Genomic DNA, 18,311 nt, shown 5'->3' with positions numbered 1-18,311 from the left:
GATAGTCATCATGGCTTTGTGCGTGGAAAATCATGTCTCACAAACTTGGTTGAGTTTTTTGAAGAAGTAACAAAGATGATGTGATTTATATGGATTTCAGTAAGGCATTCGATGAGGTTCCCCATGGGAGACTGATTAGCAAGGTAAGATGTCATGGAATACAGGGAGAACTAGCTATTTGGATACAGAACTGGCTCAAAGGTAGAAGACAGGGTGGTGGTAGAGGGTTGTTTTTTCAGACTGGAGGAGGTCCTCTACTTTTTGTCATTTGCATAAATGATTTGGATGCAAGCATAAGGGGTACACTTAGTAAGTTTGCAGATGACACCAAAATTGGAGGTGTAGTGGACTACCTCAGATTACAACGGGATCTGGACCAGATGGGCCAATGGACTGAGAAGTGGCCGATGGAGTTTAATTCAGATAAATACGAGGTGCTGCATTTTGGGAAAGCAAATCTTAGCAGGACTTATACACTTAATGGTAAGGTCCTAGGGAGTGTTGCTGAACAAAGAGATCTTGGAGTGCAGGTTCATAGCTCCTTGAAAGTAGAGTCGCAGGTAGATAGGATAGAGAAGAAGGCGTTTAATATGCTTTCCTTTATTGGTCAGAATATTGAGTACAGGAGTTGGGAGGTCATGTTGCAGCTGTACAGGACATTGGTTAGGCCACTGTTGGAGTATTGCATGCAATTCTGGTCTCCTTCTGATCGGAAAGATGTTGTGAAACTTGAAAGGGTTCAGAAAAGATTTATAAGGATGTTTCCGGGGTTGGAGGATTTGAGCTATAGGGAGAGGCTGAACAGGCTGGCGTGTCAGAGGCTGAGGGGTAACCTTATAGAGGTTTACAACATTATGAGGGGCATGGATAGGATAAATAGACAAAGTCTTTTCCCTGCGGTGGGGAAGTCCAGAACTAGAGGGCATAGTTTTAGGGTGAGAGGGGAAAAATAAAAAAAGAGACCTAAGGGGCAACTTTTTCCATGCAGAGGGTGGTACGTGTATGGAATGAGCTGCCAGAGGATGTGGTGGAGGCTGGTGCAATTGCAACATTTAAGATGGGTATATAAATAGGAAGGGTTTGGAGGGATATGGACCGGGTGCTGGCAATTGGGACTAGATTGGGTTGGGATATCTGGTTGGCATGGACAGGTTGGACCAAAGGACCTGTTTCCATGCTGTACATCTCTATGACTCTATGTCTGGACCTGGTGGGACTTGAACTCTGGCCTCCTGGTCTAGAGATGGGGATAGCAGTGTCAAATGTATTTAATTGTCACAGGTGGAGGGAATTAATTAGGGTTTTTCTTGAGAGCCATCATAAGTGATCTTATGCAGTGATAGTATCTCTGTTCCTTAGTCAAAAGGTAGAAGACCATAACTCCCAAATGCCATGAAGATGTGTCATAACAGTGTGAATAGGTGGATTAAAAATAATGTTTTGGGGATCCTGCAGTAGTAATGTCCCTACATCTGAGCCAAAATGTCCACATTGAAGTCAAGAAGGAGGGGCAAACCCCAATGACAGAAAAAAATGGTAAATAGATCAAGTAACACAATCCTCTTAAAGAACATTAAAATGTATAAAAAATCATAAGAGAGGCAAAGGAAAAACATCTAAACAAAAATATTATGGTAAGAGGTTGATGCAGGGTGAAAGGAAGAAAGAGCTTAGAGATATAGATGGAGGATGGGAAATAATTATGGCTGGAAGAGCTGCTCCTTTTTTTGAGATATTTTAGGTGTAGAAGGTGATTTCCTCAAATTCCAGGAGCAACAATTACTGTTTTATATGCAGTTACATTGTTTTGGAACTTTGGCAAAACGAAATGGAAACATCGGCACTTTTAAAAGGTGGAAGACCAACAAAAAGCAGTGACCACATGGTCAGTGAGGGGGAGAGAGAGAAAGAAACCTACACTGCTAACTGACACAGCAGTGAATCTGCATTATTACTGCCTTTGAGTTTGTGTATATCTGGACATCAGAGTGTGCCTGGGAAAAATGAACAAACAGTGAAATTCATAGCTGACCTTGGAGGAGCCAGTGTGGGAGAACTCGCAGCACAGGAACAGGTCTTGAACGTGTAACCTTGCTGTAAGTCTACAGTAGTGAGTAGACTAGGTTCTTTCTTGATTATATATTTTATGTTGGGTATATGAATAGGAAAGGTTTGGAGGGATATGGGCCAGGCACTGGCAGGTGGGACTAGATTGGGTTGGGATATCTGGTCGGCATGGACCGGTTGGACCGAAGGGTCTGTTTCCACGCTGTACACCTCTATGACTCTAAGTACAAAGTTAGCCTACAGCACTTTTTTTAATGGGAAAAGACAGTTCTATTTTCTGGGTCTGTAGATTGTGAAGGAGCAAAGATGGCCTTTAATCGAGCGATATGCTCTTCTTGTTTCATGTGGGAGTTTAGGGAACGTTTCCACATTACTGACGATTATGTATGCAGGAAGTGTTTTTGGTTGCAAATCATATCAGATTGCATGGATTGGTTGGAGTGGTAGTTAGAGACAATGAGGAACTTATAAGAGCTAGGTGGTGTGATGGATTGTAGATATAGGAAGGGAGAAAAGCTACAGATGTAATCAGGTAGATGAGTTAATTCCAGAAAATCTAGGAGGTGTAGACAGTTTGTGCAGGAGTCGAGTGTGGCTATCCCCATTTGAAACAAGTGTGCGGTTTTGGAAATGTAGGGTGTGATAGACTCTCAAGGGAATGGAGCATGAACAGCTAAGTATCTGGTATCGAGACTGGTTGTAATATAATGAGGGGTACATTGGGTTCCAAGTGATCAATTGTGACAGGGGACTCTACAGTCCAAGGCACAGACAGATGTTTCTGCAGCCAGCAGCGAAAAATCAGAATGGTATGTTGCCTCCCTGGTGCCAGGGTCAAGGATATCTCGGAGAGGGTGCAGAATGTTCTCAAAGGGGAGAGGGACCAGAAGGAGATGATTGTACACATTGGAACCAATGATGTAGGAAGGGAAAAGGATGAGATTCTGAAGGGACAATATAGGAAGTTAGGCAGGAATTAAAAAAGAGGTCCTCAAGGATGGTAGTATCTGGATTACTTCCGGTGCTATAAGCTAGTGAGGGTAGGAATAGGAGGATAGAGCAGATAAATGTGTGGCTGAGGAGCTGGTGCAGGGGAGAAGGATTCACATTTTTGGATCATTGGAATCACTTCTGGGCTGGAAGTGACCTGTACGAGGAGGGATTGAACCTGAATTGGAAGAAAACTAATACACTGGCAGGGAGATTTGCTAGAGCTGCTTGGAAGGAATTTAACTAGTAAGGTAGGGGTCGGTGGTGGGGGGGTGGGGGGTGGGCAGTGTTGGGGGATTGGATGGGACCCCGGGAGATGGTGAAGCAAGAGATCAATCTGAGAGTGGTACAGTTGGAAAAAGATCGACTCAAACAATTAGGGCAGGCAGGGACAAAGCAGAGAACAAGGTAGGACAGATAAATTAAACTGTATTTCCTTCAATGCAAGAGGCCTAACAGATGAACTTAGGGCATGGTTAGGAACATGGGACTGGGATATCATAGCAATTACAGAAACATGGCTCAGGGATGAACAGGAGTGGCAGCTTAATGTTCCAGGCTACAAATGCAACAGAAAGGATAGAAAAGGGGGACAACAGGGGAGGGGGAGCTTTTGATAAGAGACAGCACTTAGGAGGGATATTCCTGGGAATACATCCAGGGACATTATTTGGGTGGAACTGAGAAATAAGAAAGGGTCTGTTTCTGTGCTGTACATCTCTATGACTACGTGTCTCAATGTAACTAATATTTAAAAGTCGTCTTCAGTCATATTGCAACAGACATTTACATGCTAGGCTCACTAATGAAGAGTTACCATTTGAATGAAATAATGAAGTGGTTGACCTATCATGTGGAAATATATCCCAATCAGGAGTTTCATTCTTTTGGAGATGATGATGGAAGTTGGACATTAAAATAAAAGTTAATTTTCTACTTTGCTATTTGTTTTAGAAGCAGGCATAATGAAGGTGGAATTATCGGTATAAGATAATTCTTATGGTAAAAAGCGTAATGTAAAATTATATCATTCCTTCCACCAATCGTTCTCGGCATTCTGAGCCAAGGATGGCGTTACATAAACAAAAACTCTGGTTTTGCTGTGTGGACTTAACCCCATCATTTCTGTCATGCACAAAGGAATTTAGTTTGAATGTGTAAAATAGTTTAAAACAATATTGCATAACATGATTACAATTCTTTTTGCATTATATATAGTCAATCTTTAATCTATGTATTTGATATATGCATGCTGCACATTATCATGCAGTTATTTAATACATGTTTGTTATTGAAGTGGGCTAGTTATAGTTACATTTTAAACATCTATGTGTCTTCACATAGTAGCAGTTTTAGTGTTGTTTTTGATGGCATCTTTCAGTGAGGAGTCATAAAGTCGTAGATATGTACAGCATGGAAACAGACCCATCGGTCCAACTCATCCAAGCTGACCAGATATCCCAACCCAATCTAGTCCCACCTGCCAGCACCTGGCCCATATCCTTCCTATTCATATACCCATCCAGATGCCTCTTAAATGTTGTAATTGTACTAGCCTCCACCACTTCCTCTGGCAGCTCATTCCATTCACACACACCACCCTCTGCATGATACAAAGTGCCCCTTAGGTCTCTTTTATATCTTTCCCCTCTAATCCTAAACCTATGCCCTCTAGTTCTGGTCTCCCCCACCCCAGGAAAAAGACTGTGTCATCCCTCAGCCTCCGACACTCTAGGGAAAACAGCCTGTTCAACCTCTCCCATAGCTCAAAGCCTCCAGTCCTGGCAAATTCCCTGTAAATCTTTTCTGAACCCTTTCAACATTTTTCGGATAGGAGGGAGACCAGAATTGCATGCAATATTCAAACAGTGGCCGAATCAATGTCCTGTACATGATTCCCAACTCCTGTACTCAATACTCTGACCAATAAAGGAAAGCGTACCAAATACCTTCTTCGCTATCCTATCTACCTGCAACTTCACTTTCAATGAGCTATGAACCTGCACTCCAAGGTCTCTTTGTTCTATAACACTCCCTAGAACTTTTCCATTAAATGTATAAGTCCTGCTAAGATTTGCTTTCCCAAATTGCAGCACCTCACATTTATCAAAATTATACTCCATCTGCCACTTCTCAGCCCAGTGGCCCATCTGATCAAGATCCCATTTACACTGAAGTAACCTTCTTCGCTGTCCACTACATCTCCAATTTTGGTGTCATCTGCAAACTTACTCACTATACCTCTTATGCTCACATCTAAATAATTTATATAAATAATGAAAAGTAGTGGACCCAGCACCAATCTTTGGGGCACTCTGCTGGTCACAGGCCTCCAGTCTGAAAAACAACCTCCACCACCAACTTCTGTCTTCTATCTTTGAGCCAGTTCTGTATCCAAATGGCTAGTTCTCCCTGTATTCCATGAGATCTAACCTTGCTAACCAGTCTCCCAAGGGGAACCTTGTCAAACGCCTTACTCACTGCTTTCCAAAATAAATCATTTGTATTTAAAATAAACAAATCTTTGAGAATAGTGCTAAGGTGCAATGTAAATGCAAACATTTCTTTTCCCCTTATCATTTCAGAACTTCATCCTTTTGATTACAAAATAAATTGCCTGTTTTTCAGAAATAATTTAACAGTTTCTCATAACTCAGCTGTCAAAACTCCTAGAGTGTTAGCAACACATGCCTCAGTCTCTTCCTTTGTTATAGAGATTTATTCTATTTATAGTCTGTATACTGAGATTGCTAAATTGAGAATTGGATCAGCTCATGCGGTTTTTTTTGCTGTTTGTTGTAAAGATTGCCTTTAAATATTATAATCATAGAGAAAGTAGTAATGAGTATTGCAGTGATGGAAAAAATAAAACCATCCATCACAATGTTCTTGTCATTTCCATCTTGTCATCTTTGTACAATGGCAAAGGAAGACATTTTTGAATATTTATGTTACTCAGTAGTATCCGTATTTTCAGACATAGTGATCACTGCATGCCTAGAGGAGAGGAGAGAACCTTTCTAGTGTTTTCTGACAAGGTATGCCTTAAAAAAGACTTGTCAGTGCGTGATCTTATGATTGTAAACATCAGAGTATTATTGGGTACAAATATTGTGTGACATTGCCAATTAAACTAGTATTTTCTAATTTACGTCGTTATGTTACTACTACTTGTAAGTCCAATACAAACTATCTGTCTGCTGTTGCATCCTTGCAGCAGGAGTCCTCCAGTGGAGGACAGTGCAATTATGGGCAGGTGCAGAAATTTGTTTCTTTGGCCAATGTGCTACCACTATCCCATCCCCAGGCCATTTTCCTTGAAGTGGGATTGATACATAAACAATGTACTCAATTGCAAGCAATGGGTACACAGGTGAATGGATTTATAAGTCGTTAAAGCTTAATGCAAGAAATTCACTGGAAATTTCCACCTCAAGGCATCAGTGACTCAGCCAGCCACTGGTCACCTCCCAGCAGCAAACAAATTAGGGCTATATGGTGGCTCAGTGGATAGCACGACTGCCTCTCAGCGCCAGAACCCTGGATTGACTCCACCCTCGGGCAATTGTATGTGTGGAGTTTGCACATTCTCCCTGTGTCTGTGTGGGTCACCTCCAGGTGTTCTGATTTTTCCCCACTATCCAAAGATGTGCAGGTCAGGTGGATTGGCCGTACTAAATTGACCATTATGTCCAGGACTGTGCAGGCTAGATGGATTAGCTATGCAGAATGAGGGTTACAGATGTAGGGTAGGGGGTGAGTTTGGGTGGGATTCTGTTTGAAAGTGTTGGTGTATACTCCTTGAGTCATAGAGATGTACAGCATGGAAACAGACCCTTCAGTTCAACTCATCCACGCCAATCAGCAATCCCAAATGCCAGCACCCAACCCATATCTCTCTAAATCCTTCCTATTCATATACTCATCCAGATATCTTTTAAATGTTGTTATTGTACCAGTCTCCACCACTTCCTCTGCAGCTCATTCCATACACACACCACCCTCTGCATAAAAAACCTGTACTTTTGCATCTTGCCTCTCTAACCCTAAACCCATGACCTCTAGTTCTGGACTCCCCAACCCAGGGAAAAGACTTTGTCTATTTATCCTATCCATGCCCCTCATAATTTTGTAAACCTCTATAAGGTCACCCCTCAGGGAAAACAGCCCAGCTTATTCAATCTCTACCTATAGCTCAAATCCTCCAACCCTTCACAACATTCATCCTATAGGAGGGAGACTAGAATTGCACAGAGTATTGCAAAAGCGGCTTAACCACTGTCCTGTATAGTTGCAACATGACCTCTCAACTCTGTTACACAATGCAGTGATGAATAAAGTTAAAAATCTCACAACATCAGGTTATAGTCCAATAGTTTTATTTGGAAGCACTAGCTTTCAGAATGGCGACACAAAATTTATAGCAAAAGATTACAATATCATGTAACTGTTGTACTATAAATTTTGTGTCTTATGGTCCTGTCCACAGCTACCTGATGAAGGAGCAGCACTCCGAAAGCTGGTGCTTCCAAATAAATCTAATGGACTATAGCCTGGTGTTGTGTGAGTTTTAACTTTGTCCACCCCAGTCCAACACTGGTTCCTCAACATCATGGCTGACCAACAAAGACAAGCACACCAAACGCTGCCTTCACTATCCTATCTACCTCAACTCCACTTTCAAGGAGCAATGAACCTGCACTCTAAGGTCTCTTTGTCCAGCAACACTCCCAGAACCTTAGCATTAAGTGTATAAGTCCTGCCCTGATTTGCCTTTCCAAAATGCAGAGCCTCACATTTATCTAAATTAAACTCCAACTGTCACTCTCGGCCCAGTGGCCCATTTGATCAAGATCCCATTGCACTCTGAGGTAACTTTCTTCGCTGTCCATTATGCCTCCAATTTTGGTGTCATCTGTAAACTTACGAAGTGGACCTATGTTCACACCAAATCATTTACATAAATGACGAAAATCAGCACCAATCCATGTGACACATCACTGGTCACAGGCCTCTAATCTGAAAAGCAACTTTCCACCACCACCCTCTGTCTTCTACCTTTGAGCTACTTCTGTATCCAAATGGCTAGTTCTCCCTGCATTCTGCGTTAAGCAGTCCACCATGAGGAACTTGTCGAATGCTTTACTGAAGTCCATATAGATCACTTGATGGGCTGCTTCCACACCATAGGGATTCTGTGATTCTAGGTGGTCTACTATTTCAGTTTTTGAGGTACCTCCTGAGATTCTCTACCGAACAAACTTCCCAGTGCAACAGATGGCAGGTTGCCACTACTGTACAGAAGTTGCTTCCAGGAAATGCAAACAGAAATTGTTGGAAAAGCTCAGCAGACCTGGCAGCATCTGTGGAAAGAAATCAAATTAAAATTTCAGGTCAAGTGAGCCTTCCTTAGAATGCTTCCAGGAAAAGCAGGCAAGAATACGTTGGGGATCCTGCACACTGTTTTTACTCTTAGATTTTGCTTGCTACCTTGCCTCTAAATGTGCTTCCAAGGGACTGGTAAATTCCCCCATAGTGACACATATCCTCTTTCTATGTTATAGATGTTGTTGCTCGAATAATCTCACTTACACACCATAGTCTTGGCTATAAACTACAGAACCATTTATGTAAAAAGAGTATGCAATACAGTAAAATGCAATTATCTATATTGAGCTAAGCTGATGGCTTCATTATCATTGGACTGCTAATCCTGAAACTTAAGTTATGTTCTGGGGTCATAGACTCATATCCTGTCATGGCAGATGGTAAAATTTGAATGTAATAGAATCTGGAATTGAGAGTCTAATGATCACCATGAATCCATTGTCAGGAAAAGAAAACATCTGGTTCACTAATTTTCAACTTGCTTTCCCGATGCTCCATATTCAGAAAATTCCTCAGCTGTTTCTACAACTGAAATTGGTATTACATTCAGCTATCAGCAATTGTCTTTGTTATGTCCATTCCTCTTACAAATGAAAATTTTAACTTCATTTCACTTTTTGGATGCAGCCTTTCTCTTTTGTCACTTTTGTATCCTTCTGGTGGTTCTGTAGAACTATTATCTCTTCCAACTTTCTTTGTGCTAAGATGGCCCTGGCTAACTCATTCTCTAATTTCTCTATGTCTTTGCGTTTCATGTTCTTTTAATTCCAGCTCCTTCTCTTTGTCTTTCTTTTCTAATTCAAGTCTTTTTTAAATTTATTTTTCTATATACAATTTTTTTTTCTTCATTTCTAACTGTTTTTTGGCTAATTCCATCTGTGACATCCCAAGTTCAGGTTTCCTTCCTTCCAATTATAAATGTTGGATAATTACATGAAGCAGCTCATCGTTACAGGATCCTGCTTTTACTTCCATCTTCAATTAATTTGCTAAATCGCTCAGTTGAACTTCTATGAAAGATTAAAATAATCCATGTTAAATCTTCCAATTCTGAAAACTACATGCAACAGACTTCATCACAGTGGAGCTCGTTTATGAGAACCACTATGCACCCATTACTTTAAAAAGAACAACAACGTTCCCTTTTAAGTCCAGTGATTTCAAATCCCATCAAGAGCATCTGCAGTTGTTATGACTCCAGCTGATACTTTTATTGAACAACTCAGATCCCGATTGCAATCTGATTTCAGTGTTTTTGTTTGGTTTTAATGCCATTGTCTTTCAATTCAACAGCACCACTTTATAGAACTTGCACCAGAGAGTATTCCCTTCCATATCACATAGATAGGTCTAACTTAATGAATATTTCAATTCCTGGTCCTGAGAAACTGATAGCCTTGAGACTCCATACATCTGAGTTTGATATTTTTAACTTTAGGTAACCTGGAAGTTTCAAATTTAATTAAACTAAATTAAACAACATAAACCTAGGAAGTTGCGAGGAAGATCCAAGGGCAGTCGAAGCAAGTTGAGTGTCTAAGCAAATACATGGCAGATGCAGTATAACATGGATAAATGTGAAGGTATACACTTCAGAATGTCAAACAAAAGGCAGAGTATTAATTAAATATGATAAATTAGGAAATTTGGCAGAAAGGGATCTCTGTGTCCTTGTACACCAGTTGGTGAAGTGAATAGGCAGGTGTCGCAAGCAATTAAAAAAGCAAAAGGTATATTGGTCTTCACTGGAAGAGGATTTGAGTTCAGAAGAAAATGTCTTACTGTAGTTAAACAGGGCCTTGGTGAGACCACATTTGGAGTACTGTGTGCCATTTTGGTTTCCCTTTTTAACAACGGATACGGTTTTCATGGAGACAGTGCAGCAGGAGTTCACTAGACTGAGATTGGGGATGGGAGGATAACATATAACGAGAGATTGGTTTGACTTGACTTGTTTTCATTAAATTTCAGAAGAATGAGAGCAGATTTGACCAGACACAAGGAGAATAATTTCCTTGGTTGGGAAATTTTGAACTAGGGTATCATAATTTCAGAATACAGAGTAGACCATACAGGCCTAATAAGGTAAGGTTTCTTCAGTCAGTAGGTGATCAATCTATGGAATTCACTATGTGAGAAGGCTGTGGAGATCGGGTTACTGAGTATATTCAAGAAAGTTATTAATAAATTTTAGATGTGAAGTACATTAAGGAGTATGGAAAGAAAGTGCAAATATGGTGTTGAATTAGAGGATCAGCCATGATTTAGTTGAATGGCAGAGATGGCTCCAAGAACAAAATGACCCACTCTTGCTCCTAGTTTCTATGTCTCCTTTACTGAAAGTAACCTATTTTTTGATGGTCCTAAACTATCTCCTTTCGTCAGGAGAAACTGTTTTACACATTCACCTTCAATCATGACTTCTGCAAACTCAAACCAAAATGTTTCTTCAAGCTATGAATATTTCCATTAAGCCAAAGAAAATAAGAAAACCCCAAAGCCTGATGCACAACTGTTTATTTTGTTGCCTTGTAAAACTCTCCCAATGTTAATACATTCCATTAATCTCCAAGAACTATCTTCCTTATACGTTTTAAAGAAATCACTCTCCACCAAAAATACTTGACATTGATAATTAAATCCCTTTCCTGGTCAAAGATCAGCATCCGAACTCTTAAATAAATAATATTAAAATATATATAAATCACATTTGGAATAGATAAATTCACTGAGAGAAATATTACACACAGGTATTTTGCATCAACTTGTTGAAGATGTATTATTACATACCTCTAGAGCAGGATAGGATTTGAACCCAGGCCTCTTGGTCCTAAGGTATGCACACTATCACTGCACTACACCAAGAACCATTACAGATATATTTCTCTCTGATTCCGTTCTATCTCATACTAGTAAATGTCCTTTTATGCATGTTTAACAGACTATCCAATCAATGCCTTTGACCTCTACGGACTTGTTATTTAAACTGAAGTTAACAGCCTCATCTCTCCTGTATTGCAGTTGCATTGATTTAGCTGTTATTGAGTAAATATTCCAGATACCACTGTAACTTCCTAATCCTCTGAAGGTATCTGCTTATCTAATTTACTCTGTAAAAGCATGCATATCTTGGTCTCCTTTCACCATCAGGCACTTTGTATCTTGGTCAGAGTTAATTTTCCCCACTCCTTCTAAAATTCTTTGATGCGAAGTGAACTCCAAATATAGCTAGAAGGGATAGCACAATATGGTGCAGGATGAGTTCAAGTACGAATGTACCACCTCTCTGTGGGATAATAATAAAATTTGTATGAAATTAAAATGTCCATGATTAGCTAGTCAAAAGTGATCAAAGCTAGTCTTACCATTTGATTACATACATCAATGCAAATCTCTTTCATTCTGAGTCATGGTAACCAAACTGAGAATGAATAATGCTCATATTCATCTGGCACTGTACACACCTTGCGAATGGCAACATGGCACCTAAACTCCTACACATCTGTATCCTGCTGCTGGCACATTAAAACAACATCTTTATGTACTTAAAGCTGCTGTCAAAGTGGCTGTAAGGATGTCTTGGAGGTAGCCCTGAATGTGAAGCTGCCTTCTTTCATTAGCAAGAGTTGAAGTGGCAAAATACAGGAGATTGCCACTTCTCATGAAGGTTAGCCCATTATTTCTGCACATGATCTGTTCTAATAAAGGTAAAGTCACCATAGTCTTATCAGATCATAAAGCTGCTTTCTCATTAGAGAGAGTCAACTGGTGACAGTTTAGCCTGAGGATCATCATGGCCTCATGATGAGAAGTTGAGAAGAAGCATTCTTCATGGTAACTTTAGCCAGTGCAGGAATTGAGCCCACACTATTGGCATCACTCACCAGCCGTCCAGACAACTGAGCTAACTGGCCCCTTTTCTTCTATTCACCTCTAAAGAGAAGACAAAATATTTCTCGTGTTTTTTTTATGAACAGTTGTACTCACAAATGTAAAGATGCTCATACTAAGGAAGGAGTACTTCCCACCTCTGGCTCCAGTGTCAACTTTAAAGCATGGTTGAATGAAAAGCTTTATCCAGTCTGCCCCTGCGATTTGATTCTGTCTCAACTATCCATATTGCAGCAGTGTCATGTTTTCTTGTATCAGGAATCTATGCCACTAAGAATAAGACAATAAATCAACACAAATCAGCCTTGTATGGTAGGCTAATTGTGAATTGTATTGAAACTGTGTTAACTCACTTGACTGATTTTATTGCTGTAATTCTTTGTGTTTCTATCTCATAAAGAATACATTGTTGAAAACCAATAGATTGCAATTCCAGAAATGAAAAAAAACTAGAAATCAAAGTCAAGAGGTACATATTCAAAAAAATACCTTTTATTGAACAGCAACTTACATTTATATAATACCATTACAAGACCAAGATTTCCCATGTAGCTACACAGAAGTGTTCTCAAACAAATTCTGACACTGAGCCACATGACAGATTCGGACATGGTTAGGACCATCTTAGAAGTCAAGAGGCCTGGAAAGAAATTCCAAAATTTTTGCAAGCCATATCATTGAGTCATATGATTTGTTCAGGAACCTACAGAAGCATATTCAGAATCTTATGAGCATCTACAAGTGGAACAGAATTTCAAAACCTTGCCATTTTCACAAAATTTTGTATTTTCTTTCTTCCAGCTATCACCAGGCTCTGAGGATGATCATGAGGGAAGCTCACGTGAAAACCTGGGTCGAATTCAATTCAGTGTTGGCTACAATTTCCAGGAGTCTACCTTCACTGTAAAAATAATGAAGGCGTTAGAGCTGCCAGCAAAGGACTTTAGTGGCACCAGTGACCCATTTGTTAAAATTTATCTGCTACCTGACAAGAAACACAAACTCGAAACAAAGGTGAAAAGAAAGAATTTAAACCCACATTGGAATGAGACATTCCTATTTGAAGGTGAGGTTGAATAATTTTGCTGGAGGTTGATAATTTTGTCAGTTTATTGTCAATTGTTCCATTGTTTCTTGGCTGAGTAATAATGTTGTGACTTGGGAAACTGTGGGATCAATTCATCCTAAATAACGTGCCTTGCTTTAATCCATTCACTAACATTTCCCTGTAAGTTGTTTACAAGTCACCGCCTCAGACAATTTATGCAACATCTATTTGACATCTGGAAGGTTATAATATCATAAAATGTTTCAAATCATTTGTGCAGGACATAATGAATATGCAGGAAGAGTTGTTGAGTTTAAGAATTGCAAGAGGGTAATGTTATGCAAATGTTGTTTGAACCTCTCAGGGAAATTGCACAACACAGAATTAACAGGCAATGTGAAGTTTAATTCATGCAGTGGTTACAGTAATGACGCTGCTAGTTGTCCAGGTTGTTACATGATAATGAAAGCAAGATGCTAGAAATGTGGATTTAGAAAATAAAATGAGGGTGTGGGCACAGGAAGCCTATTAATCATTAAACTGGCCGGATTAAAGAGATTAGAGGACCTAGACTTGTTTTTGCTGGAAAAAAGCATAAAGGTTGCTATAGTGAAGGTCAACTGTGGGGAAACAATAAGAATTCTGAGAGGTTGGTCAGAAGTTGTTTACCCATATGATTTTTAAGTTGTGAAATATGGTATTGGGGATGAGCATCATAACAGGAGTTAAAGCTTGTTGATGAGATAGTCCTATTTTTCCTTTTATTTTCTAATCAACACTCTTCTGGTACGAATGGGACTTGAACTCAGGCCTCCTGATCCAGGAATAGGGACTCTACCACTGCGCCAGTAGTTCTTTGATCTTTGTCAAAAAAAAAGAAACAATTTGGTGAGATTTTTGGTTGGGTTTGTGAATTTGAGTTAATAAGAAAGAGTTTGTTCTTATAATGGCTATTTTGTTTCTCATGGTGGGGGGGGGGGGGGGGCGCAGGGAGTCTCAAATGATCATCAAAACACATTGTTCAGGCTATAACAGATAACCTCCCGGAGTTAAGATCGCTCAGGCCTAATGCCACTCTGTTCAGCTTGATTTGGCTGTCCAAACTTGCCCTGTTGTTCAAAGTTAAAATATGGGCTTAATTTTGTTTGTGATGTAAAAATTGTAATTGGAAAAGGGGAAAACCATATTTGTTTATAATATATACAGGATACTGTTGCTTGACACTAGAAAAGTTAAATATTGCTGAAAAGAAAGATGTTGCTTTTTTTTTAACTTGCACTTATCAGGACAAACGCAAGCTTCCCAATTTCCAGGCTAAATGAATGATTTGAACTACAGACTTAATCAAACCCTCTGATTGTCATCTGCCTTATAAATAAACCTTCAATATCCTATTGCTTTCTCCATGACAACGCCTTGGTCAATCAGAATTGATTTTCCAACCAATTGGCACTCTTTGCTCCTGTCACACAATTTATTTTTTGATCACCTTAACTTTGACATTCTTGCATTTATCCAGGTTTTTAAAAAAAGACAGCATCTCTCTCTGTTCAGCAATATACAGGAAACTGAACCTTGTTGGAGCTGCTTATTTTAACATCATGGAACTCTGGACCTCACAGGAAAGCATTTTTTTTTGTGGTGGTGAATATTGAAGAAATTGGATGGTCAGCAGTAGTGTTACATCATGGGCTGTCAAATTAATTTCCATTTTGGTTCTAGTATCCAACTTTGAGGATCCTAGTACTGGATTTCAGTAGGCGCTGATGGATGCAGAGCTTGTTATTTTATCTCCAGTTAACTTCAGCATGATTTGTATATATAATGTGTTACTGACACCCAATGGCAAACCATGAATATTGCACTGATTGGCCTCAATTATCAGGTAGATTTCAGCCCAGGTATAATGCAGTGCAACATTGTACTTCTAACACTCTGTCTTAGTCATTTGAAGCAAAAGTGTTAAGCCTTTTTAGAGTGAAATATTTCTACTTAGCTAAATTGATCACTTAGCTAGAGGTAACATTGGCTACTAATAAATTACAAAATACTTATCCAATTGGTTGTTGCCTATACCCTCCCCCTTGTCCCCACACTGTGATCATTATTGGTTTTACCTACTTTCCTGTCAATGATATCTGTTGTAAAGATGCAACTATACGTGTGCCAATCACTTATCCAAGTGACATTTCTTACATGGTGAATGTTATCCAGTCATCAGTGAGAAATATGTCTTCTGAGTTTAATCCTGCCATCTCATCTGTAGTCATCTGTACTCTCCAACTGGGAACTCAGGGTGGAACTGATTAGGAACAGATCTTTCCTGTCTGTACAGCTATGCATTTGATGTCCCTATTTCTATTTGGTTCAATATTATCTAAAACTAATGGATTGCACACAATTTCTACTGTACCATATGATTTGCCCCTTAAGTGATTACAACTGAACCATTTTAAGGTGACTTCAGTCATTTATGTGCAGAAACAAACTCCAGGATGACGCAGACATTTTTATTTTTCTGTATATTTAATGGGATTTGCAATCTGTTTTTGATGGGGAAAAAGTGAGGTCTGCAGATGCTGGAGATCAGAGCTGAAAATGTGTTGCTGGAAAAGCGGAGCAGGTCAGGTAGCATCCAAGGAACAGGAAATTCGACGTTTCGGGCATAAGCCCTTCATCAGGAATGAGGAAAGTGTGTCCAGCAGGCTAAGCTAAAAGGTAGGGAGGAGGGACTTGGGGAGGGGCGATGGAGATGTGATAGGTGGAAGGAGGTCAAGGTGAGGGTGATAGGCCGGAGTGGGGTGGGGGCAGAGAGGTCAGGAAGAAGATTGCAGGTTAGGAGGGCGGTGCTGAGTTCGAGGGAATCAACTGAGACAAGGTGGGGGGAGGGGAAATGAGGAAACTGGAGAAATCTGAGTTCATCCCTTGTGGTTGGAGGGTTCCCAGGCGGAAGATGAGGTGCTCTTCCTCCAACCGTCATGTTGTTATGTTCTGGCGATGGAGGAGTCCAAGGACCTGCATGTCCTTGGTGGAGTGGGAGGGGGAGTTAAAGTCTTGAGCCACGGGGTGGTTGGGTTGGTTGGTCCAGGTGTCCCAGAGGTGTTCCCAGAAGCGTTCCCCAAGTAGGCAGCCCGTCTCCCCAATATGGAGGAGGCCACATCAGGTGCAGCGGATGCAATAGATGATGTGTGTGGAGGTGCAGGTGAATTTGTGGCAGATATGGAAGGATCCCTTGGGGCCTTGGAGAGAAGTAAGGGAGGAGGTGTGGGCGCAAGTTTTGCATTTCTTGCGGTTGCAGGGGAAGGTGCCGGGAGTGGAGGTTGGGTTGGTGGTGGGTGTGGACCTGACGAGGGAGTCACGGAGGGAGTGGTCTTTTCGGAATGCTGATAGGGAAGGGGAGGAAAATATATCCCTGGTGGTGGGGTCCGTTTGGAGGTGGCGGAAATGACGGCGGATGATACGCTGTGTACGGAGGTTGGTGGGGTGGTAGGTGAGAACCAGTGGGGTTCTGTCCTGGTGGCGATTGGAGGGCCGGGGCTCAAGGGCGGAGGAGCGGGAAGTGGAGGAGATGCAGTGGAGGGCATTGTCGATCACGTCTGGGGGGGGAGTCTGTGGTCCTTGAAGAAGGAGGCCATCTGGGCTGTACGGTATTGGAACTGGTCCTCCTGGGAGCAGATGCGGCAGAGACGAAGGAATTGGGAATATGGGATGGCATTTTTACAGAGGGCAGGGTGGGAGGAGGTGTAGTCTAGGTAGCTGTGGGTGTCAGTCAGTTTATAGTAGATGTCTGTGTTGAGTCGGTCGCCCGAGATAGAAATGGAAAGGTCTAGGAAGGGAAGGGAGGAGTCTGAGACGGTCCAGGTGAATTTGAGGTCGGGGTGGAAGGTGTTGGTAAAGTGGATGAAGTGTTCAACCTCCTCGTGGGAGCACGAGGCAGCGCCGATACAGTCATCGATGTAGCGGAGGAAAAGGTGGGGGGTGGTGCCAGTGTATTTGCGGAAGATGGACTGTTCCACATATCCTACGAAGAGACAGGCATAGCTGGGGCCCATGCGGGTGCCCATGGCAACTCCTTTAGTATGGAGGAAGTGGGAGGATTGGAAAGAGAAGTTATTCAGGATGAGGACCAGTTCAGTCAGTCGAAGGAGGGTTTCGGTGGAAGGGTACTGGTTGATACGGCGGGAAAGGAAGAAGCGGAGGGCTTTGAGTTCTTCGTGATGGGGGATGGAGGTGTACAGGGACTGGATGTCCATCATGAAGATAAGGCGTTGGGGACCGGGGAAGCGAAAATCCTGGAGGAGGTGGAGGGCGTGGGTGGTGTCCCGAACGTAGGTGGGGAGTTCTTGGACTAAGGGGGACAGAACTGTGTCAAGAACCGTGACAGAACCAGGACAGAATCTGTTTTTGACCTAAACAACATGCATCACAACAGTGAAAAGATCGTGTAGATAAGTGATTTAGGGGCTGATATATGCATGGCACACTGTGTAGAATTTTCCAGCAAGAAATTAATGGGATGCACTTCTTTTCAATACATAATCTGCATTGCAGTAAAATGAATTGCAGAATATGCTAACCAGTAGCAGTTACTCATTAGAAACATGCCCAATGATGTTTAGTTTGGTTTCATGACCAATCAGCTTCAGGCTTCATTACAGCTTGGTTCAAACATCAACTAAAAAGATGGATTCTAGGCGTGAAACCAGAGTAAATGCCCTTGATATCAAAATACCATTTGAGCATGTGTGGCACCAAGTCAGTGGGAATCGTGGAGAAACCCTCTCCAGTGTATGATTGCTAAATTTGGTGCTAATACAAAGTAGGAAAGTAAGCTTTGAAGAAGACATCAGGAGTTCGCAAAGGAAATTAGATAGGTTAAGTGAGTAGGTAAAAATTTGGCAGATGGCCCATATTGTGCAAAAATGAA

At 41.1% G+C, this 18,311-nt stretch overlaps 1 protein-coding gene across 1 annotated transcript in view; it reads left to right on the top strand.

The window, feature by feature from the left end:
- syt7a (synaptotagmin VIIa) overlaps positions 1-18,311 on the top strand; it is a 682,829-nt gene that overhangs the window by 640,936 nt on the left and 23,582 nt on the right. The window contains exon 9 of the mRNA XM_060838472.1: positions 13,138-13,402. Within this exon, the coding sequence (XP_060694455.1) occupies positions 13,138-13,402 (265 nt within the window). The remainder of the gene's footprint in view (positions 1-13,137; positions 13,403-18,311) is intronic.

This window comes from Hemiscyllium ocellatum, chromosome 18, assembly GCF_020745735.1.
Source record: "Hemiscyllium ocellatum isolate sHemOce1 chromosome 18, sHemOce1.pat.X.cur, whole genome shotgun sequence".
Classification (NCBI taxonomy): Eukaryota; Metazoa; Chordata; class Chondrichthyes; order Orectolobiformes; family Hemiscylliidae; genus Hemiscyllium; species Hemiscyllium ocellatum.
The sequence above is the reverse complement of the archived record's forward strand: the minus strand, read 5'-3'. Positions and strand labels throughout refer to the sequence as shown.